The sequence below is a fragment of the Ambystoma mexicanum genome, chromosome 1p (assembly GCF_040938575.1).
Source record: "Ambystoma mexicanum isolate Mex_15411 chromosome 1p, UKY_AmexF1_1, whole genome shotgun sequence".
NCBI classification, from domain to species: domain Eukaryota; kingdom Metazoa; phylum Chordata; class Amphibia; order Caudata; family Ambystomatidae; genus Ambystoma; species Ambystoma mexicanum.
The window spans coordinates 807,445,274-807,472,733 of record NC_090921.1 but is presented as its reverse complement, the minus strand read 5'-3'; the positions used below and the strand labels follow the sequence as shown (position 1 = coordinate 807,472,733).

General features: G+C 48.7%; 1 protein-coding gene across 1 annotated transcript in view; it reads right to left on the bottom strand.

Moving 5' to 3' along the window:
* The window catches only part of LOC138581164 (uncharacterized), a 142,847-nt gene extending 123,408 nt beyond the window's left edge, over positions 1–19,439 (bottom strand). Inside the window, exon 1 of the mRNA XM_069652279.1 lies at positions 19,233–19,439. Within this exon, the coding sequence (XP_069508380.1) occupies positions 19,233–19,317 (85 nt within the window). The 5' untranslated portion in view covers positions 19,318–19,439. The remainder of the gene's footprint in view (positions 1–19,232) is intronic.
* Between the last annotated feature and the right edge of the window lie 8,021 nt (positions 19,440–27,460).

Sequence of the window (27,460 nt, the reverse complement as noted above, 5' to 3'; positions counted from 1 at the left end):
AGGCTGTGACTGGTTGAGCTGTTTGCTTAGAAGGAAAAACTGTCTGGAACCACCTTCAGGACGCCAAGCCCTGCAAAGCATTGGCCTCGCCCAGAAGCACAACTGCAGAGATCAACAGGGCCAACGCTGCGACTACCGACAATCTACAATAAAGTGCAAATGCCCATGAATTAGAGACTACTGGCCACCCCATGATCAGACGCTCCCAAGCGGCTGAAGCAGCCATAGCAACACTGGTGCATCCTGACTAGTGAAAAACATTGTTCATGGTCTATTCTCCAGCACCTGCAAGTGATAAAGTTGCTACTTGAACAATTCTCGCACACCTGACAGCTGAAACACAATTTAACCTTCTCCTTTCTCACACATGCAGGATTGATGCGAATGTTGATAGAATTGTTAGGGAAATAGCTTGATGTTGCCTCCCATTGACTACCCTGAAACACTGTCCAAACAATTCGTACACTCTATAAGGAGACCCAGATATTTTAGAGTCCAGACTTCCAAATTATATTTCCTGGTATTCATAGAGTACTTGAACCAAGCTTATACAATATTTGAACACAGCGCATACCCCGTTCTAACCACATTAAGAGACTCATCCATAAGAAAAGTCTGAGAGGAAGTATTTTCCTTTGCTATAAGTGATTACTTTGTTCGCGGAGCTTGAAGATACTGACAACTACTAAAACAATAACGCTTATCTTGCGATTTTCAGGCGGGTCATCATCCCATCAGCTGCTCGGACTAAGCAGCGTAAGTGGTCACAATGGATAAAATAAACTTTATATTGACTCGTTTCCTGGTTCCCACTAGGATAATGGGTGCCGTCCTATGGCAGTTGTAGTTTGCAATGCATGCTATCGCTGTGCACCCCTACTAGCGTTCCTCCGACCCAGCAGCAGGAACTACCATTTCAGGTGGAAGAGAAGACACTGCTGAAAAGATTAGGAGAGGTAAGCGCAGTGTTGATACAGACATGAAGGGAGTTGACCCGTATCTCACAGACACAACATGAGTAACACACAACATGTGGTACAAGCACATGTCCAAAGTTAGTAGGGACTGCACCGGAGAGAGCTGTTATATCTGCTCTTTAATCCCCTACACCATGAGTGCCTCCAGAACCTTTGTCGCAACAGAAATTAACCATGTTACTCACCGTAGTGACCACCTTACTCCTAGTCCATAGTCCCCTTTCCTCCATACTTACGGGATATTCCTCCGTCCTGTGGGACGGGACCGGAGCACTTTGTAAAAAGCATCACATTTTTCAAAAATGTGTCCTTCCTCTCTTTACGCAGGGTACCGCACGCGGCCGTAACCCCGCCCTTCTTAGCTCCGCCCAGCGCATCGCCCATCGGTCTTTTTCTATCGCCAGGTCAGAGACCTTTAAGCAATAATATAGGAACCTTATTAGAGGGGACGGCGGGTGGGCGTATGGAGGAAAGGGGTCTATGGACTAGGAGTAAGGTGGTCACTGCGGTGAGTAACCTGGTTATACTCCTACGTCCCGTCCCCTTTCCTCCATACTTATGGGAGATTCCCAAGCACTCCTCACAGGAACTACGGGTGGATGGAAACCCCCTTACTGAAAAAGGTTTTTCAGCACAGCCTGCCCAAACTGAGCATCAGATCTGGAGCTCAAGTCCAAGCAGTAATGTTTACAAAAAGCCGATGGGGAGGCCCAAGTAGCCACTTTCGCAATGGTCTCCCAGGGGACATACGTTTGAAAGGCAACAGTAGCTGCCTTGGCCCGTACCAGATGTGCATGAATCCCTTTAGGAGGCTGAAGACCCTGAATAGCATAAGACTCTGTAATACAGGCAGCAATCCATCTGGAGATAGTCGCTTTGAAGGCCTGCTTGCCCTGCAGGTTACCAAAGGTCACCAAAAGTTGAGAAGAACTAAGTTCGGATGTTCTGTCCAGATAGAACTTAAGAGCTCTTCTAACATCCAGGCAATGCAAAATCCTCTCGGCTTCTGAATCCGGGTTTGGAAAGAAGACAGGCAGCAAAATCGACTGATTTAGATAGAAATCGGAAACCACCTTTGGTAAGAAAGAAGGGTTTGTCCTAAGGACAACCTTATCCTTGTGGAAAATCAAGAAGGGATGCTCCACCGACAAAGCTTGGAGCTCACTCACATGCCTTGCCGAGGTAACGGCTACCAAGAAAGCCACCTTCCACAAAAGGTGCTTAAGATCTACCATAGCCATTGGTTCGAAAGGCTTATGGCACAAGGGCATAAGAACCACGTTCAGATCCCACGTCGGATGCAGTTTGCGAACCGGAGGGTAAAGAAGCATAAGACCCGCAAAGTGCCGTTCGATCACTGGATTTGACAGTGAGAAAGAGCACTGGTCCGTGGATGGGAAGGCGGCCACAGCCGAAAGATAAGTTCTACATGACAGGACATGAATGCCCGACTCTGCAAGATGAGAGACGAAGGACAGCACAGTGTCAATCATAGCCACCCTGGGGTCCAACTGTTTGGCTAAGCACCAGTGACAGCACCAAAGCCACTTACTCTTATACTGCGACCTTGTTGAGGGCTTCCTGGCTGCCTGAATTATGTGCATGTTTTCAGCAGACAGGTTGAGTTGTTCTAAAGATCTGAACTCAGGCACCATGCCGCCAAGCTGAACGATTGTGGGGAGGGGTGGCACAGCTGCTGATCTCTCTGGTGAAGCAGGTCGGGAACTAGCAGAAGCCTGATTGGTGCACACACTGACAGATGTTGAAGCTCTGAAAACCAGAACCTGGCCGGCCACCACAGAGCTATGAGCAGAAGAGAACAATTCATTGTGCTCTTCAACTTGCAAATCGTCCGATGAATCAGAGGCAGAGGTGGGAAAGCATATGCCCTCATGTTGTGCCATGAAATCTCAAGAGCATCCCCCAGAGAGGAAGCTCCCAGCCCCTTTCTGGAAGCATACAGAGGAAGTTTCCTGTCTGCCGATGTCGCGAAGAGGTCCACTTCCGGAGTGCCCCAACACTGGAATATCTGCAAGAGGACCTGCGCTTTCAATTCCCACTCGTAGATGACCATTGTTTGTCGGCTGAGGGCATCTGCCGTGACGTTCAGCTGGCGCGGGATTGTACTGCCACCAGCCAAACACCATGCTGAACCGCCCATTCTCAAATCTGAATGGCCAGATTCACAAGAGGAGGAGACTTGGTGCCCCCCCTGCTTGTTAATGTAAAACATGGACACCACATTGTCCGTGCAGACATGAACCACTTTGTTGGCAATGACTGGCCTGAACGCCAGGAAAATCGCCAGAAGCTCCAGATGATTTATATGATGGAACTTGTCTTGTGGCGACCAGAGGTTGGAGACCTGAAGAATATCCAACGTCGCACCCCACCCTAGGAGGGAGGAGTCCGTCGTGATCGTCACCATCGGAGCGGGGTCTTGGAAACCCGCACCCACCGACAGGTTGCTGAGAGACAACCACCACACCAGGTCTACTCTCATGAAAGACGGAATCGATATTATCTTGGAGTCCGGATCCACAGCCTGACGCCAAGAACTCAAAAGAGCTATCTGCGTCCGCCTCATCTATGTCGAGCAAAGGGAAGAGCCAATACACATGAGGCCATGAGGCCCAGAAGCCTCTGAAACCACCAGGCCGACATGCTCTCCGACTGCGCAAACATCTAACACGTGGCAAACAGATCCGCCATTCTGTCCCCGGTCAGGAAAACTCTGCAGTCAATCGTGTTTCAACGAAAACCCAAGAAAGTAAGGTCCTGAGAGACCATCATGGAAGATTTCCACCAGTTCACCGACAACCCAAGGTGAAACAGGAGCTAGGGGAGAGACTGGAGATTGCTCATGGCTTTCAGTGGACAAGGACTGCACAGCAGCCAATCGTCCAAATACGGATACACATGGATACCCTGAAACCGAAGATAAACTGCGATAACCGACATCATCTTCGTAAAGACACGCGGTGCCGAGCTGAGGCCAAAAGGGAGCACTTGGAACTGGAAGTGCTCCTCCCCCAAAGAATAACATAGGTATTTCCGATGCAGGTTCCAGATCAGGATATGCATATATGCATCCTGGAGGTCCACCACTCTGAGCCAATCGCTGTTCTGTAAAGAGGACTTTATCTAGCAGGGCGTGATCATCTTGAATTTCTCTTGGTGTAGAGAGAGATTGAACTGGGAAAGGTCTAGGATGGTGCGCAGGCCAGCCTGGTTGGGTTTGGGCACCGTAAACAGCTGAGAATAGAAGCCCTTCCCTCGTTCCCCTAGAGCAACGGGTTCCACCGCCCTGAGATCCAGTGACTTCTGAATCTCGGCTCTGAGGGACGGCGACCCCGACAGCTGGAAGGGAGGATTGATGGGTGGGGCAGGGGGAAGGGGTAAGCGGAAGCCCGCCTGAGTGTCTATGACAAGACCCACCCGTCCTCGGTGATGGTCTGTCACGCCTCCAATGAGACGCAATGCATCCTCCTACCGGGGTCTCGTGCGAGCACAGAAAAACCTCATTTTGCTGGTTTGTCGGTGGCAGCACCACCTGACCCTGAGGAGGAGGCTGAGGAGCGGGAGAAAAACCGACTCCGTTGCTGCCTTCGGCGGGAATTCCCTAAAGGGGTGTCAACCCTGCAGGATTTCCGATCTAAAAAAACCCTGAAACCAGAGAAAGGCCGAGGGTTTGACAAAGATCTCTGTGTCCTAAACTGAGGTTTAACCAGGACAGACAAAGACTTGGCGGTCCGAGTGCTGTCCTTAGTTTTGGACAGCTCCACATCTGTTGTAGAGTGAAAGAGCTCCTTGCCATCGAAAGGCTGGTCCAAAATCTTATCCTGCACCTCCTTGGAGAACTTGGTGGCGTGTAGCCAAGCTTGACGAGAGGTATCCACACCAAGCATAAGGCCCCGGGGCTGAGGTGTCAATGTGGTGAGCCGCAGCCTCCAGGAGATCCCGTGCCAAGACCCTGGCGTCCAACAAATCCGCTTTGAAATCTTCCAGCTTTTCAGCTGGAATAAACTCCTCAAACTCCGACAGACCTTGCCACATTTTAATATTCGCCCCCGCTAACACCAGTTCTGCAATGGCTTGACGCAGCTGTAGAGCCGAGTTAGCGAAAATCTTCCTCCCAAGGGAGTCAAGAAGCTTATCCTCTTTGGCCAGAACCTGTGTAGCCATCGAAGAAGAGGATGATGCAGGTCTGGGTTGCAAAGTGGCTGCCGCCACTACCATTGAGGAAGGGGGCGGACACGACGCTAAGGCCACCTCTTCCGACGAATGGAGCCTGTAACGTGCGTCAGTCTTCTTGTTGACAAACAGTCCAGAGTGTGGCTTCTCCCGAACTTTACAGACCTCGGCCAAAACGTCCTTCTGCAAGAACAAGCCGGTACGCTCCGATGGAGATAAGGTGAACGCCCCCGAAAGCATGCCCTCCTGCGGAGCAGGTGCCTCAGGTACTGGAACATCTAACAGACACATCATGTCCAGTACCCGGTCATGAAACGCTCTGACAGAGCGGGGCTGGTCTTCGCTGTCCTGATCGCCCTGTACATCATCCGACTCCGGATCGGGTTGAGCCACATCCAGCACCACAATAACCTTGTCCACTGGGGACAATGGAGGCAGGGGCGGAAGAGTAGGGGGAGGCCCAGCCGGTAAGGGTGGCGCAGGCAGAGGCACAGGCACCGCAGCCGGGACCATCGGCACAGGCGGGCATATCTCCCTGAACAAGCCTCGAAAGTACTCCTTCATGGGGTCGGAATGCATCCGTGTTTGAAACTTGCCGAAAAAGGCGTCCTCCACCGATGATTTCGGTGTAACAGGAGGAGGCCCCGCTGTTGTCTACATAAATCAAGGGTGCCGATGCTGCAGGAAGCGAAACATTGGGGGTCATTCCGACCCTGGCGGTAGGGGGTTAATGGCACCGGTAAGGATGCCGGTGCCGTTAACCCCTACCGCCCTATTACGAGGTCCCTTAGCGGGTCCCACCAGGACCGGCTGGTTTTACCAGCCTGTCTTAGCTGGACCCGTTAAGGGACCATGGAGATAATAACAGGCCCGCAAATTGCGGGGCCCTTATTAGCTCCTTCCCCATTCCCATCGAGCCCTATAGGGACTCAAATGGGAATGGGGAATGGTTTTCGAAATGGGGACTTACCGGGTCCGCATAGGTCAGAATGTCCCGGTAAGTCCCCATTCCGACACCACGGACCCAGACCAGAGTTTGGAGGTAGCCATGGTGCCAATAGTAAACTCGGAATGAGGCCCATTGTGCGGTAGAGGCATCCGAGCGTTCCAGTCATAAACTGGACGAAACGGATGTGCACAAGGAAACCGAAGCTCACCTGGAAAAGCACCCCTTACACCTAGGGCCGATGGCGTAGTTGTAATGGTTGTATCCAAAATGGCCACTGTGGTCTTTGCGGGAACGGCCACCATTTTGTCGGCACCGGAGGAGAACTGCAGCACGTGTGGAAGTGAAGCAGGGGTCCCCACAGATGGGTCAGGGGTCTTAATTTTAGCCTTAGCACAAGGAACCTCGGCCGAGCCGGTACGGTGTGGCCTAGAAAGTTTCTGTGCATCGTAACAACCAAACTAGCCTTCAAAGGACGGACCTCAGCACTGCCGGTAATGGAGGGATTACGGTCCAAAATCTCACTCCGTGCCCCCTCAACAGAACTGGGGTCTCCGCAAGAGCGGGAACGATGAGGAACACACCTCACCGACAAGACCTTAGTAGACCTCTCAGAACTGTTGGTCACCTTAGCTTCTAAATGACAGGCCTAGGACCAGAGTCCAGTAACAGCCACCTCACGACGGGCCTCGAACTTTTGTTCGGTGTCAGCAACCTCAACCGAGGTCTCAGGGCATACCCAGGTGATTTTACGGGAAGCTCCAACCAATGCCTCAGTAGAACTGGACCCACGAACAGCCCCCACAGGAGGGGCCTGGGAATATAATCTGATGTCAATAAGCCCCTTACGGATGCCCTTGGAGAAAACTCGGTAGACTTTTTAGGCCTGGAAGGCACCTCAGGTCTAACCCCAGTAATAGAGCTTTTGACGCTCCTGCCGGACCGGGAAGACCCCGGGAAGCAGTCCCCCAGCCTTGGTGCCCTAAAAAGTAAAGAACTCACCGGGCGTTTCTTTTTCTCGTCGATGAAAGTTTGAAAATGCGCCGGGGGAGTACGTTGAAACACCTCCTCCCACCGCTCCAAATGACGTTGAAGCGCCCGGACCGAAAGGGAGTCGCTATAAAAGCAAAAGTCCCACCGGTGGTCCGGACCCAAACACTCTAAGCACAGAGGAGGGGGATCCACCCTAGCAAAGCGTCGCTGACAAGAAGAACAATTTGGAAAGTCTAGCTGAAACGGCATAGACGGACTACCACGCGACCGCTAAGGCAGAGCAAGAGAGGAGGAACTAGAGGGAAAAAATCTTCTGAAGATGCAAGTGCATCTGAGTGCAGCAGAGAAAAGGACTGATGGGCGATGCGCTGGGCGATGCGCTGGGCGGAGCTAAGAAGGGCGGGGTTACGGCCGCATGCCTTACCCTGCGTTAAAAGAGAGGAAGGACACATTTTTTACAAATTTGATGCTTTTTACAAAGTGCTCCGGTCCCGTCCCACAGGACAGAGGAATGTCCCATAAGTATGGGGGAAATGGGACGGGACGTAGGAGTAAACCATAGCATGGAGCACAATGTATGATGTGCCTGCCAATGTTCCAAATGCGAGGCAGGTTCCAAGGAAAAACAGCAACATTGAAGCAGATGTCCAAGGGGACCTTCCCGTATGAAGATAATTACATCAAGACACTAGACATGATGAACAATTAATGGTGTTAGGCAGAAACCTGTGCAGTTCCCTCTGGGACCACCGCAAAAGATTTAGGACTACATGTGTTTGGCAGTAAACCCACTTGGTAGCAGTCTGTACCACACAGATTCACTTGGTAGCTGTGGCTGAGCAGTCAGACTTCCCTCAAGAAGAGTCAGGCTGCATACAGAGTATTCACAATAGGTCAAGAGAACGCAATAGAACAAGTAAACACTGACCAGAGCTTGGTGTAAAAGAGATATAATTATTTATTTAAAACCACATCTAGAAAAACACACAGGCACTAATAGTAAGCAATTCAAAAACACGGTCACTAAAAGATATACACTCCCTTAAAAGAATATTAGACAAGTCCTAAGTAAAGCCCCACTTATTTTTAGACAGCGGTGACCGCTTAACGTTGATGGCACTATAATAATTTGTTTTAAAAAGGGAGAGAAAAGCAGAGAATAAATTGAAACAGATCCCAACACCTTTTCACGAACACAACAAGAGAGGAAGGCAAAGTAACACTGTGAATTCAGAGTCAGTAGGCCGGATCCGCTTTAAGAGGATCAAAACGAAATGTGTCAAAGGTCACACGGATTGCAGTGCACAAAAGTCTTGTAACGGTTCAAAAAGGAGTTGGACCAAAGAAAGGGACCAGTTAGAGGGTCAAGGCGGCCAGCCCAGTCCAGAAGGTTAAGGGGTTATTATTACCTTGTAGCAATCTTTAGAAAGGGAGGCCTGGCGGACACGGTACCTTAAAGTGGTGAGAATACTCCAGCGGGGGCAGTTGTTCCTGGCAGCGGATGCAAGTCGGTGCTTCGTCCGGGGGAAGAGAGGATCTCGTCGGGGAGGAAGACAGGAGTCCGTTGCACTGCCAGGGAAGAGACCAGCCGCAGAGTTTCTCAGGTACAAGGAGCGGTCCGTTGATTCGCGGTCCAGTGGTAAGTGGCTATCCGGCTGCCGGGGTGCTTGGCACGGGGAGTTCGACCACAGACCGGTCTGGGGTGCAAAGAGAAGAAGGTAAACTGGTTGTGCCCACCAGTCAGGGGAAGAAGCCTCTCCAGCCGGGAGATCTTCTCTGTCGTCGGGAAGTGGTGAGTCGGTTCCGCAGGGCTCCACCGGTGGTGTCGTCGTGGTAGGTCGGCTCAGCTTCTCCCTCGTCGGATTCTCAGGTCCTGTGGCGACTTCTGAAGTTCCAGTCCCCAAAGCCCTGCTTTTATGCAGCATACCCCCATTCACTCAGCCTAGCTGTCAATCAAACATGCTAAGTGGTGAGCCGGCCGGCTCACCACTTGGGCCAATCACACAAGAGTGCGACTTGAGTTATCAAGGTAACTCAGTCCAGGGTGCCTAAACGCCCTCCCACACCCCCTGTGATACCCAGACAGAGTGGCACCACTTTTGGAGGCTTCTGTGGAGAAGCCCGCCAAAAAGTGGAACAAAGGGCTCGACTTGGGTTGGAGTCACAGAAGAGAACACAAACGCCATTTTACAATCGAGTCCTGGCAAAAAATACCAACCGGTGAATTAATATTAATTAAATAAACTGGCGGTATGTTCGAGGCTATGAGAATTAAATAATTAAAGTTGGTAGCCTCAAACAATGGGAAAATCCCATAGGGAAATATTTGCGGTCGAATATAAAAAGTAGTATCCACTGCCACCAGCCAAAACTCGATATGGGGGGACGGAGACGTGCCCCCTCGACTAACAGACCCCGGGGCAATCGAATTGCCCCGACCAGTACGTCCACAATAGGATGGTTTGTACTGGTTTCTGTTAATAATTTGGGACTAGTAAAGCCAATGGTGACTTTACATACCCTGGGAGACAGTAGTCAGTCCCAGGGTATGGAGTCTATGGTGGGGTGTCACTATGACACCCCTGTGTTACTGCACGGAGGGTGCTGTGTAACACACATAGTAAAAACACATGAGACCCTATGGAGTAAACGACCCCATAGCCCATAAAACACATTAACAGTCAAAGGAACACCATAAATCATGTCCAAGAGTGGGAGAAATAAAGAGTCTCACTCTTGGCAGGAGAAAAAAACAAACTCCAGAAATCCAGCAAAGCTGCTGGGGGACTCACTAGGTTAGGAAATTCAGCCTAAAGAGAGAATTCTCCCTAACAACTGGCATCTCGAAGAAGGGCTGCAATGCATAACGGATGGACCAGAAAAGGGAGACACCAAGACGATCACATTGAAAGACTTGCCATTTCCATTGACAAGAGTGAAGGAAATAGGAGGCGAGCCCGGCTGCTGGGAGAGACCGCAGATATTGCTCTATGGACAAGTATATACTAACGATGGTTGGAAAGATGGAGTGGTGGGAAGCAAGGCACTGACCATAGCAAAGTCAGTAGTAAACAAGGTACAAGAAGAAAATGACAAGTGCCTGAAAGAATGGGACAGGAGTGCAAAGCTGGTGACCTGGGTGGAGAACGGAGCTGGACCAATGCCAATAATTCCCCTGAAGACACCAGCCCTGTGTTATCAACACAACGGCGATGAAGAGGTCGGTGAAAATGAAGAATGTCAGAAGATTGAAACAATCCTGGAAATGGGAGCAAGAACAGCGTTGCTGATGGATCACTATTGGGCTTGCGGATCTTAAGCATATGAGAAAGTGCCTCCTAACTGGGGAGGAATATGCTCCCTAGTACACATCAACATGCCCTCTCTAGTGGTACATAGGAAAGACGTGAAGCTTGATGACTTGCCAAAAATGGAAAACAACAAAAGAAGGAAGAGGTCAGTGCAGTGCCATCTGCCCGAGCCAAAGGGACTGAGCAGATTAAAAAGAGTGGGGGGAATTACTTCTCTGGCAAATCAGAAACCACGCTGGATGAAGTACGAGCATCATACAGACTGTTCAGTAGAACACAAATGTTCTTTTAATCACCGATTCCTGGAATACAGACGTACACTAATGCCAAATGGTTACAGATCACTTGCTGGGAGTTGATGGTAAATATAAACTAAACCATGAATGGGTTTAATGCCATAAAAGAAGAACTCAGAGCAATAAGATTTGTAGCGCTCCAGAATAGATACATCCTGGATCTCCTCACAGCGATGGAAGGAGGAGTTTGCGCAAAGATAGGGAGTTCATGTTGCACGTTCATATCTGCCAATGATGAAGATAACGGAACACTCTCAGATGCAGTTGCACAATTAGCCCAAATGGCATGCGAAGATGGAGGACAAAGCATGTGGAACAGGAAAGAATAAAAGCTGGATAGCATATCTCTGGTCATGGATGCCGTCTTAGCTGGCAGATGGACTGAAAGTGATATTCGGGAGCTCTGGCACTAGGAGTAGCATCCCTGTGTGGGATCAAGATATGTATCGGAAGTTGCAAGAAAACAGCAGAAGAAGCAATATGGATGCAAATTCTCATGGATATGAACAATGAAGGAGCAATGGATGATATTGTGAAAGAAAGACAGACTAAGAGAAAGGGGAACGACGGACCTATTTCCAGCTGAAATAGAGGTGGACAATCCACATAACCCATGGAAGTATGAAGGGAAGTGGGTTTGGTGCAAACCTGAAAGAGGTTGCGCCTACATCTACTGGTCATTCAACGATCATGTGAACTACTATGGACATCTCGCGTGGATCGCGATGATATGGCGATTGATAAGACGATCCACGGTTTTATCGTGATGTGGTCGACAAGTCGACCAGAGGGAGGACTGAGGAGGGAAGGTCGAAATCCGGTCTGGTTCTCCCACCCGCAAAATACTCAAACCAGAAGAAAACTATAGATAATATGGCTGCCGGTCGTACAAGCTCGCACCAATCCCCACTGCACCTATGATGGACAAATACAGTGAAAGATATCCTCTCAGTCAACCTTACAACCCAAGAGCGGTACGACGTCCTTTCGTCGTGGGGTGTTTTTTTCGCGGCGTATTTTACCACAAATTCTTTTTTTAAAAACCATCAAATTTTTGGGAAAATCAGGGGGTTGGAGGGGAACCCACCACCAAAAAAAATTACATTTGATGGTTTTTTTTCCTGAAAAAAAAATCACGGTAAAAACCCAGCGAAAAAACATCCCACGATGAAATGACATGGAACCCCAAGAGCAGTATGAACCTTACCCAAGGGACGAATACCCACAGGATGGAACCAAAGACAACTCCATTGACAGTTTTGACTAAAAGCGCCAAGAAGCCATGCATTCAATCATTAGAGACAATATGACATAGCAGCATTAGACATGAAGCACATGTGCCATCCGCACATCGGGACACAATCACGCACCCAAACACACGAAGAACATGTGTACAGTTGTATAAGTTAGAGGACAGTAACAAGTACATACTGCTTACACGTTTATTATTTGGTCATTAGCTTGTTGCAGCAACACAGAAACCGCAAGAAGATCGTGTGTAAATGCTTGCAGATGCTCAGATGCAAATAACCCTACAGAAATACAGGAACACTCGATGGACCCAGCAGAGCCGGAACCCACTAACCTATGCATACTGTGGAAAAGCACATACAGTAGAAACCAGACTATGGCTCAGGAAATCACAGTAGGCCACAACGATCTCAGAGAGCTGAAGCTACGCTGAATGCAGCTACCATGTTTCGAACAGGACCACTGCCAAGGTTGCATTGTTGCAAGTGACATTCTTTTCCCCGTACTGAAGTAACAGCAGCGCAGCAGACCCAAATACTTCTCCTTAAATTCAGAGCTCCAGAAACTCACGAACACGGTCTCTGAACACGTGGTCCAGCAGAGCTGACGATGAGCCAGGAACTGACAGCTGAGAAGAGCAGTAGTCTCACAAGCCAGACAGTGGCTAGCAACAAAGTTATACAATGGGAAAGGAGCACTCTCATAATTATGATGGTTCACATGCGGGTATAATGCAGACAAATAGCAGCACGTGTCACCTTGAACAGATACACTTCGGGCTCAGAAACAACTTGAGTCCCAGGCCTGTGTGCTAGCAGCTCGACCAATCACAATTTATGGCCCTTGGGCTGGGTAGCCGGGGCCGCCAACCAATCATCGGGTCCACATACTGTAACATTTACAAGTAGCATTTTTCGGGGATGGTCCAGGCCTGACACCTGACATGGGAGGACCGGTGAACTAACCTCTATAGGGACCACTATAAGGGAACTACCACTCAGCACCCAATCATAGAAGCTGATACCTTCCTGGAGAAGGGCCCAGACTTTGACGTTGTTGTGCTGTAACTGCAATACAAAAGTGGCCTGCGAGCCAGTGTTCGTCGAGCTGTGCCTGGATTCCTCTTCATGGAGTAATCCCTGAAGGTTTGTTGGCTGTAATAAACCACAGTTGAACTTGCTGCTTGTCTGGACTTGCGTTCCTTTTGGGAAAGGGAAGGAGTTAGGCCTGCCATGAGTTCGGGGTTCACAAACTCCTAGCAACCACCCTGCTTGCCTGGTAGTTCTGCTCTAACCAAGCTATGCAAGTGGGGGACACCCTCGCAACTTCCGCTCCAAACGTTCTACATTATTGGATTCAGCATTTTCTACTACCCTGAATGCAGCACAAACATGCATGCAATTTTTTTTTATCATTTCATCCGAAAAAAATGTTTTTTGTCATAACCTCCTATTATTGAAAAAATAAATTTAAAGAAATTGCAAAATTGTCAATCTCCTAAAATCGTCTATACTGATAGCACAGGGCCAGACCACGCGCCACCCATGTGCAGGGCAAATGGGTGGGGTTGGTCGGATTTCAATATCGCCAGTATACCCCAGATAATCTAAATATATATATATATATATATATATATATATATATATATATATATATATATATATATATATATATTTAGAAGGGCTTACAAACTAATCCATGCAAGTTTAAAAACCCATTAACAACAATCAATGCCGAACAAGGGAAGCATAAACAAGATAAACGGGCATCAGCGGACCCTGTGGGGGCTACCTGGGACCACCGCTGGGCTTTGGGACGGTCGACCCACATGGTTGACAGGTGCCCAAGCCCAGCTGCAGCACTCCCAGTCATCCTAGAGCTCTGGCTGGGCTACGTTACAACTACTACATCTGGGTAGGAATTTTGGCCCTGCGAGGCAGACGCCCAAGGCCGGGGACAGCACCACAGCTGTCCTGGAGCTCTGGCCATGCAGCGTTACAGCTTTGCCCTCCAGGGAGGGATAGGGGACGCGCGACCCACATAGGAGACAGGTGCCCAAGGACAGGGGCAGTACCCTCAACTGTCCTGGAGTTCTGGCCATGCCGTGTTACAGCTTTTCCCTCCGGGGAGGGACAGGGACCCAGCCAGGTCGTCCGATGACTGCCGCTGGGCTGGGGCGCAGTCTACCCAGGTGCAAGGCAGACACCCAAGGCCGGGGAAGCACGCCCGGCCGTCCTAGAGCTCTGGCCCAGCTGCATTACAGCTTTTCTATCTGGGGAGTGATGGGGACCCTGCCAGGGCTCCCTGGGACCGCCACTGGGGTTAGGGACGGCCAGCCTGCATTGGAGACAGGAGCCCAAGGCCAGGGGCAGCACCCCAGGCCGTCCTGTAACTCTGGCTGTGCTGCGTTACAGCTTTTCCCTCAGGGGCGGGATGTGGACCTTGCTGGGGCGCCCTCGGACCATTGCTGAACTTGTGGACAGTCAACCTACTCTGGAGCCATGAGCCCAAAGTTGGGAACATCACTCCCGACCGTCCTGGAGCTCTGGCTGCGCTGCGTTACAGCTTTTCCCCCCAGGAAGGGAACCCCGCCGGGTCACTCCATGACTGCTGCTGGACTTCGGGATGGTCAACCCACACGGGAGACAGGCACCCAAGGCCGTGGGCAGCACCCCCGGCTGTCCTGGAGCTCTGGCTGGGATGCATTATAGCTTTTCCCTCCGGGGAGCGATGGGGACCCTGCGGGGGCTCCCTGGGACCACAGCTAAACTTTTTGGATGGTCGACCCACATTCAAGACAAGCGCTCCAAGGGTGGGGGCAACACCCCCCCGCTGTTTTGGAGCTCTGGCTGGGCTGCGTTACAACAGCTTTTCTCCACCAGGGAGCCCCGGCAGTGTGCTAATCCCTTCCCAGGGGGAAAAGTTGTAACGCTGCCCAGCCAGAAAGACAGGATGGTTGGGGGTGATGTCCCCGGCCTTTGGCACCTGTCTCCCATGTTGGGCGACCATCCCAAAGTTCACCAGCGGTTCCTGGGAGCCCCGGCAGTGTGCCAATCCCTCCCCCGAGGGAAAAGCTGTAACGCAGCTCAGCCAGAAATCCAGGATGGTTGGGAGTGATGTCCCCAGACTTGGCCATTAGTTTCCCATGTGGGTCTACCATCCCCAAGCCTAGCGGCAGTCCCAGGGAGTCCTGGCAGGGTTCCTGTCCTTTCTCAGAGGGAGAAGCTGTAATGGGCCAGGGACAGAGATGCCGCCAGGGCTCCCCGGGGCCACTGCTGAACATGGGGACTGTCAACCCACATGGGAGACAGGCATCCAAGGCTGGGGACATCACCCCCTTTTAGAGGTATGGATGGAGACCCTGCCAGGGCTCCCTGGCACTGTCGCTGGACTTGTGGATGGTCAACACTTGCTTTTCCGCCCAGGTCAGTGCACCCACACATTTGAGGTACCGTTTTCATCGGGACATCTGTGGGAACGTGGGAAGGTAGGATATGTGTTGCTGCTGGCATGTTTTGGTGGTTTCCTGGTGGCAAATGTCTGAGAATTGTGTTTTTTTCCCTACATTTTGGACGTTGCTGGTAAAAAGATTCCAGGGCGATCACAAAAGTCAAACCTCTTTGGATTCCCATGGGTGTCTGCTTTCAAGAAATGCTTGGGCTCCCTGTTTTCTTTAGTGGCTGCAAGACCCCAGGACAAAATCTGTGTGTTGTACACAAGAACGAATACAGTAAAAACGTGGTCTTCCCAGGCTCTTTGGTGTATTAATAGTTTAGCCTTTTCCCTTTGCGCCCAGGTAAGTGCACCCACACACGTGAGGTACCGTTTTCGTCGGGACACCTGTGGGAACATGGAAAGGTAGGACATGTGTTGTTGCCAGGGTGTTTCTGTGGTTTCCTGGTGGCAAATGTCTGAAGATTGTGTGTTTTTTTCCCCTGACATTTTGTCGGGCCTTGTGGGTAATAAATTCAACGGTGATTTGCACAAGTCAGACCTATTTTGACTCCCACAGGTGTCTTATTTTCAGAAATGCATGGGGTTCTGTTTTCCATGGTGGCTGCGACACCCCAGGCCCAAATCTGTTGGCTGTCCACAAAGTCAAATGCAGTTTTTTTGCCCAGGCCGTTTGATGTACCAGTGGTTTAGCCTTTTCCCTATGCGCCCAGGTCAGTGCACCCATACGTGTGCGGTGCCATTTTTATCAGGACACCTGTGGGGAGGTAGGAAATGTGTTGTTTTCTCTTGGTTTTGATAAGGTTTTCAAACATTTAGTCTCTGCTTTAGGCACTGTACGCTTTTGTAATCTGCACAAGTCTCCAATCCTTCAACATGTCTGCCTGTGCTCTTTAAAAATATGCATCCTCGCCATTCTTCACCTCATTAGTTTTCCTTATTTTCAAAAGCTAAGTTCGTCTGTTTAGGACATCAGCATATAAATCCTGTGTAACATGGCTCAGTGTTTTGTGAATCATTACAAAAAATGTGTGATTTCTTAACTAGAAGAGTCGGGGGAATATAGTGGTGCATTGCTTTCACAATATTCACAGAAGCCATTACAAGTGCAAACATGTCCAGCACATACTTTTTTTCTGTCACATTTCCAGTTTGTTCCCAAACTATGGGAATTTTGGGTACATAGTTTTTGCCTGACCAGCGCAAATGACCCCTTCCTGAACTTGGAAATGTGTCTACTTTTCAGAAATGTATGCCTTTCTATGTTCCCATTGAGCTTTCCTACCCACCTCATCCATTCCGTTCAAGCAGGCCCATTATAAAAAAAATAAAAAGTAAAATCGCCTACCTCTCACAAAACTGATGGTAACCTTATGAAAAATTGTTTTTTTTTGTTTCCACTCAAACTGTTGGTGGAAGCTTGTAAAATGGTGAATTCGGAAATGCAAACCATTTGTTCCTAGCTCTTACAAGGAAAAGACCACAGGCTTCTTTGTACATCATAGTATTGCCATTTTCTGAAAGAAACACAAAAGGTGGTCACTTTTGTGTTACTTTCACGCACCCCCTACAGCAAACGACTAATCCTTGGTGGCGTTATGACCGCCTACATGTGGGAAGAAAAGGGTGCACATTTGGCCAGGATATCACTAGTAACAAAAAAGTTAGAAGGGATTGAATGCCGACATACCAAAATGTCCAAAAAAAGGGCTCAGCACGGGGAGGGAAAACCCTCAGCAGTTAAGGGGTTAAACAAAAGGCAATAAACATTTCAAGCTAAACTGATCAATAGTCCATGAAAAACGTACATATTCAGTGTTCTACAAAAAAGCATGCAGAGCTGTGGGATCAAAGCAAAATCAATTACCGTGGTAGGTGCCATGAAGTGACTCGTTGCAGCTGGCAGCTAAGACATCCTCGGCGAACCTGCGGGCTCATTATTAATTAATTCCGTATTTCATGTATTCATTTGTGATTCCCAAATTAATACATAAATTACGTCCATACAGCAGGAATTAACAATGAGCCCTCAGGTTCACTGAGGGTCAAAGATGCATCTGTAACACGGGGAGGGCCTGCAGGCATGATTCAGCGCGATCTGCCCAATGAATGCACGACTTCCTCTCATGACCCCTCGCAAGGTTTGTAAGCGAGGGATCACGAGAGGAAGTTACAGTGGGGACGCTGTGTGACTGACAGAAGTGCCAGCCACAGTGTCTCGCGGGTCGCTTGAGGAAGCTGCAGTTTGTGCGACTCAGTGTCTGGCGCTTCAGTCATTCGCAGCTGTCTTGATCATAGCGGCGGGCTAATGGCCTGTCGCGGGTGCGGCCCTTGACACTGGGATATAGTGTTTTGAATTCTGTTCTGTGGATGTCTGTCGGCTGCTTTGCTAACTGCCATTAAAGATTCTTTCCAACCTAACCTGAGATAGGATTTTTTATTGATCGATGAATACCAGCTCTCATTGATTGGCCGGAGAAGGACAAGGAGTCCAAGCACTTCACTTGCGTTGTGGCTTGGGAGAACAGAGAAGCAACCGGAGAGCGAACTGGCAGAAACTTTGAACCACTTTCCACTCCTGTCCCCTTACCCCCACATCAAGCACCGCCATCTCCTTTTCTCTCGACCCAACCCCTCGTCCCCCCCCTCGTGCCATCCCCCGGAAGCTGCCATCCCATTTTCTCTCCCCCAGCTGCTATTCCCCCCACACCACCCTCAAAAGAAAATACTAGCGTTGGCCCCCACTTTATGGGCCCTTTTCCTGTCTTGGCTTAAATGTGGTCCTTAGAGCCAGGCCAGACCCCCCTGGCTCGGCCCTACCTACGAGTTCCCTAGCTTGCCCAGATTTTTTTTTTCGGCCAGCTCTCTTGGAAATAAGAAAAAAATAGTCATAGGTGTCCCTCTACGAAAACGACCAAGACAAATTGACCTGTCCTTTGGGAAAGTACCCACTCTTGAGTCCGCAGCCACCCAATAGCCAAAATTAATGAACAAACCTGTTAACTGCAAAATGTATTGCACATTCTTAGAAAAACGGGCAAAACTATAGGTGCAGTTTTACATCACCTACCTAAAGGGAAGGCTACAACTAAGAAAGTGCAAAGTAATTACAGTCTAATAATAAAAATAGCTCCTATGGGTTTTGCAGATGCAATTTCAACAATGAAAGACAAAAAAAGAAACTGATATGGTCAACTTCTTCAGCTGCACTCTGCAGCGCAAAGTATCTTGAATCACGCCGTTTGCTTTCCATCAGAAAATTCGAACCAATTACAGCAATATCATTTTAAATAACAGATTATGCTGCATTTATATCTAATGGTTCATTCTTTTCATGATACACGATATCCTTCAGGCCCAAACGCAGTTAAAATCAATTAATATCACATATATAACTCGATTGGTGCGCATACCCACATTGCCATAGCTCTAAACCTCTGAAATGCGCAAGGCGGATCTTTTGACAATGTCATGTTTTCACAAGTCAAACGTTCCGGGAACTGAACTGTGTGTGTATTTTCGGTCACATCATCAGAAAAAAACAATTGTCTGTTTTACGACGTGACCTAGTTGTCATAATTTACAACGGTTGATTGTAAGGGCCTTCAGAAATATGCATTGACATTGTATTAAAATCTAGATTAAAAACTAGATACCGCCAATGTGTTTCTATGTGTAGCCAATAACACATCAAACTGTATTAAATTAGACTGCATTTACAATAGGTTTAATTAAAAGCAACTGCTCTTTGTTCTCGCTGCCACGCATACTAGGAGTGCGAGAAGGCGATGGCGCACACTCGCCTACTCACCAGTGGGGGCAGCAGAAGAATACAGGCAACAGCTAACGAGGAGGCTAAGGCAGAGCAGGAAGTTCCCCGAGGTCCCAGTCCTCATGTCGCATGAGCAGCCACCGTCATCATCATCATTTTCCACCACCCCCTACCACATTTGAAGGTTTAGGCCTGTCACTTCTTGATGACGCGGCCTCCATGAGTGAGGCTAAAAGGGTTCCTTTCCCCTCGGTTTGCGGCCGTTATGGCACGTGAAGCTCTCTTTTTAAACAATTCCCGCGCACGTAGTGACCACATGATCTTGGCGTCACCGATTTACGGACTGTGTACACTACAGGGTCGCAAGATTGGACTATTTGCCGCACAATTCGGCAACACAAAATCCATGTGCTGAAAATGACGAGAGTGTTACGCTTGTGGCAATTTGTTGTGCTACTTTGGATGCCAAAGCTTTTAAAATGAAATGTTTGTCTGGGTGTGCTAAACTCTCAAGGGTCTTCCTGCATTAAAGACCTGGAAGGAGAGCGACGATAAAATCGCTTACTTTTAGGCATTGCAAGACCTATGCATTCAGCTGGGTTGCATGACCTAAGTATAATCAGCAAACTCCCAAAAGAGTAAAATATTGTAGCTCAACAAACGTCCTCATTGATTGTAGTGTTGTGCCTACGGGCTGTCTCCCATTACACGTTATCCTGTGATATTGTTCTCTAGGGCGCCTCTTGTTAACTTGCACATTTGTTAATTTTTCTTACCTTAGGTCCTGTATTGCTCATTTTACATGCAATCCACTTTACCCAAACGTGCCTCTGCATCCCACTCCTCTAAGTTTCACTGTGACTGACATTAGCATTGTGATCCGAGTTAGCCTGCCATAGGTAACAAACATCTATTACAGTACCATTGCACCTCACTTTATACCCTCAACTGATCAAATTTGCCTATCACTATGCTCTATTTGTATAATTTAACACACTGTCAGCATTAGCCTAATGGTTAACAGCCGCATGATCATACTGTACCCATTTTGTATATGAACATTAGCATTGTGTACTGCAATATGTTCACCTCTGTTATCTAATCTATGTCTAGGAGCATCCTAGTTACTTAATACGCACGCCTACTATACACCATTATGTACTGGTTCCTGGCCTATCTCTTTCATACACTGCACATCAGTATTTGGCTTAGCCCGTGCCTATTGTTAGCATTAGGACCTACCACCAGCCTACCCATCGTGCCTCACACTTCTCTTCCTACACGTGCAATAGTCAGCACATACATGCCTAGGTTCAACACAGACACCATGACATGCATTAAACCTTACCAGAACAACCCTTCCCTCTGGCTTCAACATTTCGTCAGCAAGCCAATACCCAATCACCCCTGCTCTACCTCCTTAAGAAATCTTAGACTAAGGTCTAGATGCATCCCATCAAATTGGTGCTCTTATCCTGGGATTAACTGTAGAACACCCTCATATCAGGATATCGAAAGTGACACTACCCAGGCCAAGCCTTCACCTAACCACCCCAGTACCTCCCATAGAAACCTAAGATTAGGATCTAGACTGTGCTCAAAAATTCCTCGCCTACACCTACTTAAGACTAGCAAATATGGGTCGCCTCACGCTAATCCCACAAACAGCGCCAAGGACGTAGGTACCACCCCTGTCACCGATGTTACGACTGCTACTCACCCATCTACGCATAAAACCAACACTAAAGACACTATGATCAAAGCAGCTCTTATGAACGCTAGATCCCTCCCAGCCCATGCATTGGACATTGCAGACTTTATAACTACTGAAGACCTTGACCTCCTTGCTGTCATGGAAACGTGGTTACATGCAGCATCGGGTCCGTCTCTGTCCATTGCCATTCCAGATAACTATGCCATCATCAGATGCGATAGAAACACTAACCAAGCGAAAGGAGGTGGGATTGCCTTCATCTTTGAGAACTCTATCGATATTAGAGCTATTCCCAACCTTCAGATCCCATCTGCTGAATCGCTATCTATTAAACTTCCACTATCACCAAATCACAGGGCCACAGTACATCTTATCTACTGGCCACCTGGTCCTATTTCTACATTCTCTGAAGATATTGCAACGCTACTTACCACCAATGCCAACCCTAACTTGCAAAGCATATTACTCAGAGACTTTAATCTTGGTTTCAAAGACCCCATGAACACCAATGCCCTTGACTTAGCTAGTACATTATCAGATCTCGGCTACACCCACCATATTCACGAGCCTACATATATCAAAGGGCGAACCCTTGACTGGCTCGCAGACCTTAATTGCAAACTAATCTGATATCCATCACACCTGGCATCTGGTCAGATCACCACAAAATAACCTCTATTAAAGCTACCCGACACAATCACAATCCGAACATTGCCCCGGCTACTCATACACACAATAAGAAGGACATTACAAAAGATAAACTTCTCCCACTTATTCTTCCCCTCCTCAATAACACATAATTTTCCCACTCAGACCCTACAGTCCTAGTGGATATATATAATCACGCCATCCTGGAAGCCCCACTAAAATTGCGTAAACCCAAACCACAATCTCACCTTAACTCCTGGTTTAGACCGCATTTACGAGAGATGCGCAAAGCCAAGAGAAATGCTGAGGCTCATTGGAAAAACTGCCCTTCTGAAGCCAACAAAAATACCCTGACTACAGCTTCCTCTAATTACAAAGAAGCCATCATTCTAGCCAAAAAAGACATCTACAATAAACGAATCATACAAGCTGAACCTAATACAAAATAATTGTTCAAGATTCTCAAAGAAATAGAATCTCCTATTGCTCACACTGACAAATGTATCACAGATACCTTATGGTGTACCAACATCCAAAAGGCTCTCCATGATAAAATATCGATGTTACAAACTAAAATCAACGCCAAAAAATGTAACCTACTTTCAGATCCAGAATCCAAACCAGCCTTGTACAATATCACCCCGGCAGAGCCCTCACTTAAACCATTTAGCTTCTCACATTTGTCCACGTGGGAAGTAGAAAACATCAGGAAGCTCAAACCGTCCAACTGTCAGGGTGACCTATGCCCGGCACCTGTCATTAAAGCGGCTGCACACGACCTAGCTCCTTATATTACTAATCTCATTAACGTCTCCTTTAAAACAGGATTTGTGCCTGATAACCTAAAAGATGCTTGGGTCATCCCATTAATCAAAAAACCTACCCTCGACCATAGTAACCCTTCCAACTATATACCCATTACAACGGTGCCCTTCTTACTAAAAATATTGGACTGGGCAGCCTACCTGCAAATACAAGCTTATCTAGAAACTAACAATCTCCTGGTCCTCAGGCAATCAGGCTTCCGCCCCAGACACGGTACGGAAACGGCTTTGATCGACCTCATAACACAAATCCAAGACATAAAAGATAAGGGGAAATTAGTCCTCCTACTATTGCTTGACTTATCAGCGGCTTCTGATTTGGTCAACCACCAAACTCTCTGCCACCACTTGAAAATAGCTGCCCACTTCTCTGATACAGTCACATCCTTGATTAGATCTTTCCTCGCAAATAGAACTATAAGGGTCTTCTCACCTTCTGCATCTGCTGAACCTTCGCCAGTACTTTGTGAGGTCCCACAAGGGTTATGTGTCTCCCCTACGCTTTACAATGTCTTCACAAAGCCTCACTTTGACATTCTCGATCATCTGGGTGTCACGTATACCAATTACGCTGACGACACCCAGATACTCATTCCCATCACTGGAGACCATGCAACAGATACAAAAGCCCTCAACAAAATATATTGAGTCATCCAAGCCTGGATGGCGCATCACGGACTCGGTCTAAATGATGAGAAAACTGAGTTACTAATCCTCAGTTCTCACGCTAGACTTAATAAGTTAGACATTGCCTTCAAATCCTTCTCCATAGATGGCAACACTATCATGGTCTCTAATAACACTAAAAACCTTGGTATTTACCATGATGCCATACTTTCCTTCACCAGACAAACTAACGCTGCAGTAGCAGCATCATCATACACTTGCAAACTAATCACTGCGTGTAGGCCCTTCCTCACAACTTCCAACAGTATTACTCTTGCTAGAACCCTAGTCATGGCCAAAATTGATTATTGTAACAGCCTCTACTTAGGGGTCAGCCACAGAAATATCAATAAACTTCAAGTAACACAAAACAATTCCATTAGGGCCGCCCTCAACATTCCGAAGAAACTCCACATATCGGACACAAGACGCAACCTTCATTGGCTGTCTGTAGAGCACAGAATCTCCCTTAAAACAATTGCTCTAACGCACAAAGCAAGGGCGAATCTTGCACCAGCATAACTCACCAACAGACTCTCCCCGCACACCTCCTCAAGGCCACTAAGAGCTGCTCAAATTCACACCATGTCTATCCCTAGATTTAAGCTCCATAAAACAGATCCGAACCTTCTTTCCAACTATTTAAGAGCAATGCTAAACGTTGGCTCCAGGAACTCGATCTTGCTGGGCAGTACTCATAAGCCTAGCTATTCTTGGCGGGAAGTACTAGAGGATCACCTTACCACACCTTCCCCCACTAGTTCTCCCATTGTAATGTAATCTTATAATGTTCCCATCGTGGCACTGTTATTTGCTGTGACCCTTTTTATTGTACCTACCTTTATTCAATATTGTGTATTGTCCTGACTTCATTCTGTAATCTATGTAAAAAGACTGCATATTTGTGTTAACGCTATGTTCTGTAAAACATGCGCCCAGATGCCCCAGGTCCAGGAGCGCTTTACAAATAAAATAAATCCAAATACACAAAATTTTGATTTTGCATGTCAAGCATGATTCCCCTCCAAGGGTGGACGACCAGATTACAGCAATGCCCATGGTCACTTGAGAATCTTTACAGTTTCTTAACCAACTCACCTGCATGATTTTAATTTCATGGTAAATGCACAGTGCCTGTGGTGTGCCACCCTTCTTAAGATAATGAGTCCCTCCCAGTGCTCGTGCTGTCACATGCTGTGACCATTTGACTCACTCAATAAAAGGGATGAGCTCATGAGATTCCCACTCATCAGTCAAGACCAACTGACTCATGTCTGCAGTGTTGTTATTCTGCAGCGCAATCCTGGCACTGCGTAGCAGGCAGAGGGCCTGCCCTGCAGGCCCCCCAACTGGACAGTCCCCTTGCTGGGCAACACTGTCACTGGTGTCCCCCATGTGTAACAGAGCCCCTGTCGGGCAACTCTACAGCTGTGTGCTGGTGCCCCAGCTGGGCAACTCCAGCTACGTTGGTCGTGATGGCCTGGGTACCCCCAGGCCCTTGAAGTGTCTGTATAATTATGGGCTGACAGGGTGCCCACTGTCACTGAGTGTTGTCCTGGGTGCTGCCAGGCTGCGATATGAATGTGTGCCCACGGTCTAGCAGGGTGATCCCTGCAACCAAGATTGTCGGCTGGGTGCCCCCACCAATAATGGGCCTGGACCCCTGTGCCCTCGGGGTCCAGGCACAACAATGGCAACAAGGATGTTCGGGCCCCCGTTCCCCCAACAATGTGGTAATGTGCCATCCGCCGCACAAAAGAAGAGGAACACAGGCGGGGTGTTCGGTCGCACGCTGGCAATGAAGAAAGAAGAATGAAAGAAGGAGCACAATGCCGGCAGCAACACTGGGGAGTGAAAGAAGCTGTACAAGATGGCAGTGAGTGTGCAGCACCACCATCTGCATGCAGCGTGTAAGCCTGCGGTAGGCAGCCAAGACATCCCGGGCCAATGGCGGTTAAAGTAATGAGGTGCTCCGAGGTCGGAGCTAAAACAAAAAAAAAAAAAGAGCCCACTGTCTTGTAATCGGCAGCCTGCCTGCTCTCCGACGATTCCACCTTGGCGACGAAGGGATGGAGCCGTGTGGCACCTGACCGAGAGGGACAGCGACGCAGACCACGGGAGTGGCCTACGCATGCAACGGTACCTGACCTGGACTGCAGCAGGGAATCACCCGTCACCGAGCACGCCAGTGCTCCGGCCATGAGAACCGTGGCCGCAGTGGTAATGAGACCTGTTTTGAAAGTAGGGGCACTTGAGCATAAGCCCCATGTCGCGGCGGTGATCCTGCAGACCCAAAGGCGTGCAAGCCCACCCAGAGGACCATGGGGAGCACCAGCAGAGCAGCAACGCACCGAGCGAACATGAAGTGTGCCACATCACTCCAATCATCACACAGTGAGTAACCTTGTCGCCCTCCAGCTTCTAGCACAACCAGCCTATACTAAGAGGCCACCCTGCCCAAAAGGGACAAGGAGGGCTACGCACGAGGCATCCAACCAAGCACTGTCTAGCCCCACTCCAGTAAGGACCCCATCCACACAGTCGGGTAAAGAAAAGCAGACAAATTCAAAGAAACATCAGAGGAAGACACATACATCCATGCTATAGCGTCAGCAAGACCATCAGAGGTCTTCCAGATTGCTCAAGAGGACGTCTCACTGTAGCAACTTCTTGTTGCATTTGATCTCACAGACAACAGTAATCTTGGACCACGATGGGTCAGATGGATGAAGGACTTCAAAATCTACATAGGGGCTATGGGCCTGATGGGTGGGGAGCGCAAAAAGAATATATTGATCCTAACGGTGGGGGCATTGGTATGGGACAACTCGTATGAACTGGTTGATGAGGAGAAGGCAACCTTCCAAAGGATCCAAGAGGCTCTCGCCTCATATTTTGCCCCGCACACCAATGTAGATTACGAAAGACACATCTTTCACACCACCATACAGGAGAGGGGCGCAAATTTTTCCCAATTTCGTGATAAGACTCTGTATATGAATCAAACACTGCGTTCCACCGTTACTCGAACAACACAGCCCTGCACTCGCAAGTTATTGTGGGATGCAAATCTCTGGAGTTTAAGAGGAAATTACTCCAGAAGCAGGGGACTTTGGATGAGATCTTTGCCATGGAACGCTCCGACTCTGCAGTATCACAACATGTCGTCAGCCTGGGCAAGGTGAAAATATCAAAGCCATCCAGGGACCAGGAGACAGTCAGAAAACTTACGCCTACAGTTACAGAGAACGTTAAACACGCCCATAGATCATGCTACAGATGTGGGTATGAGTTCACACACGAGGGCACGTACCCTGCCATAGGCCAAAAGTGTGCGGCATGCAGGGTAGAGGATCACTTCAGAGCAGTGTGCAGGAATGCCCCCTTGCCTATTCCCCATGAGGGCTCTCCGAGAAGTAGCAGGCATTACCCAAAACGCCGCCTGGATGACAGGAAATCGGGCCCTGAATACTGAAGGCCCCGTCCTACTGGGAGTGAGAGTGAGGGTGACAGACACCACACTTGGGGAGCATACAGTCCCATGAAAGAAGAGACACTTACAGACCACGTTGCAGTGTGAGAAACGTGGAAGTGCGCTCCCACTCCGGGAGTGACACATCCTTTTCGCAGGACAAGCAAAGGAAAAAGGGGTATGTGTGGGCCCTGGGAAATCAGCCCCACTCTGACCCCACAGGTTCACAACACTCCGACACTGGTGCTACTGGTGCTACTGTGAAAGTTATGAGCGAGGAAAAATACAACCAGCTTCCCACCGACCAAAACTAAGACCTTCTGTAGTGGACATTTACCCCTATGGCTCCAAAAAGCCTCTGCCGTGCAAGAGAACTTTCACGACTATCTGCACCCAGTCACAGACGGCTCATATCCAGCTACACGTACTGTCCACCGAAGCCAACAGTGGATGCATCTTGAGCTTTAAGACACAATCAACATGGGACTTGTGCATATCTCATGATGGCCCACAAGTATCTTGCCCCCGACTGGGACGTCACCAAAGCATTGGTAAAACTATGAAACTGCAAGTTTCGCCTTCACATCGACCCGAACATCAAGCGCGTGGCACAACACTAAAAGGGCAACCCAATAAACATGCAAAAACAAGTGGAGGCGGAAATAAGACGCCTACTGGACCTCAACATCATGGGGCCCGAGGTAGGGCCCACTCCATGGGTCTCCTCGATTGTGCCTGTCCCGTAGAAATCGGCAAAAGGCTCCATCCGCCTCTGTGTGGACATGGCCACCCGTACATTGCCATTCAGAGAGAGCGCCATCAAGCTCTGAGGATAACGGACACGATTCACCTCCTCAATGGTGCGACCGTATTCTCTAAATTTGACCATAACAAGGGTTACCTTCAGTTGGGGCTGGCCCAGGAGTCACGCTATGTCACCACT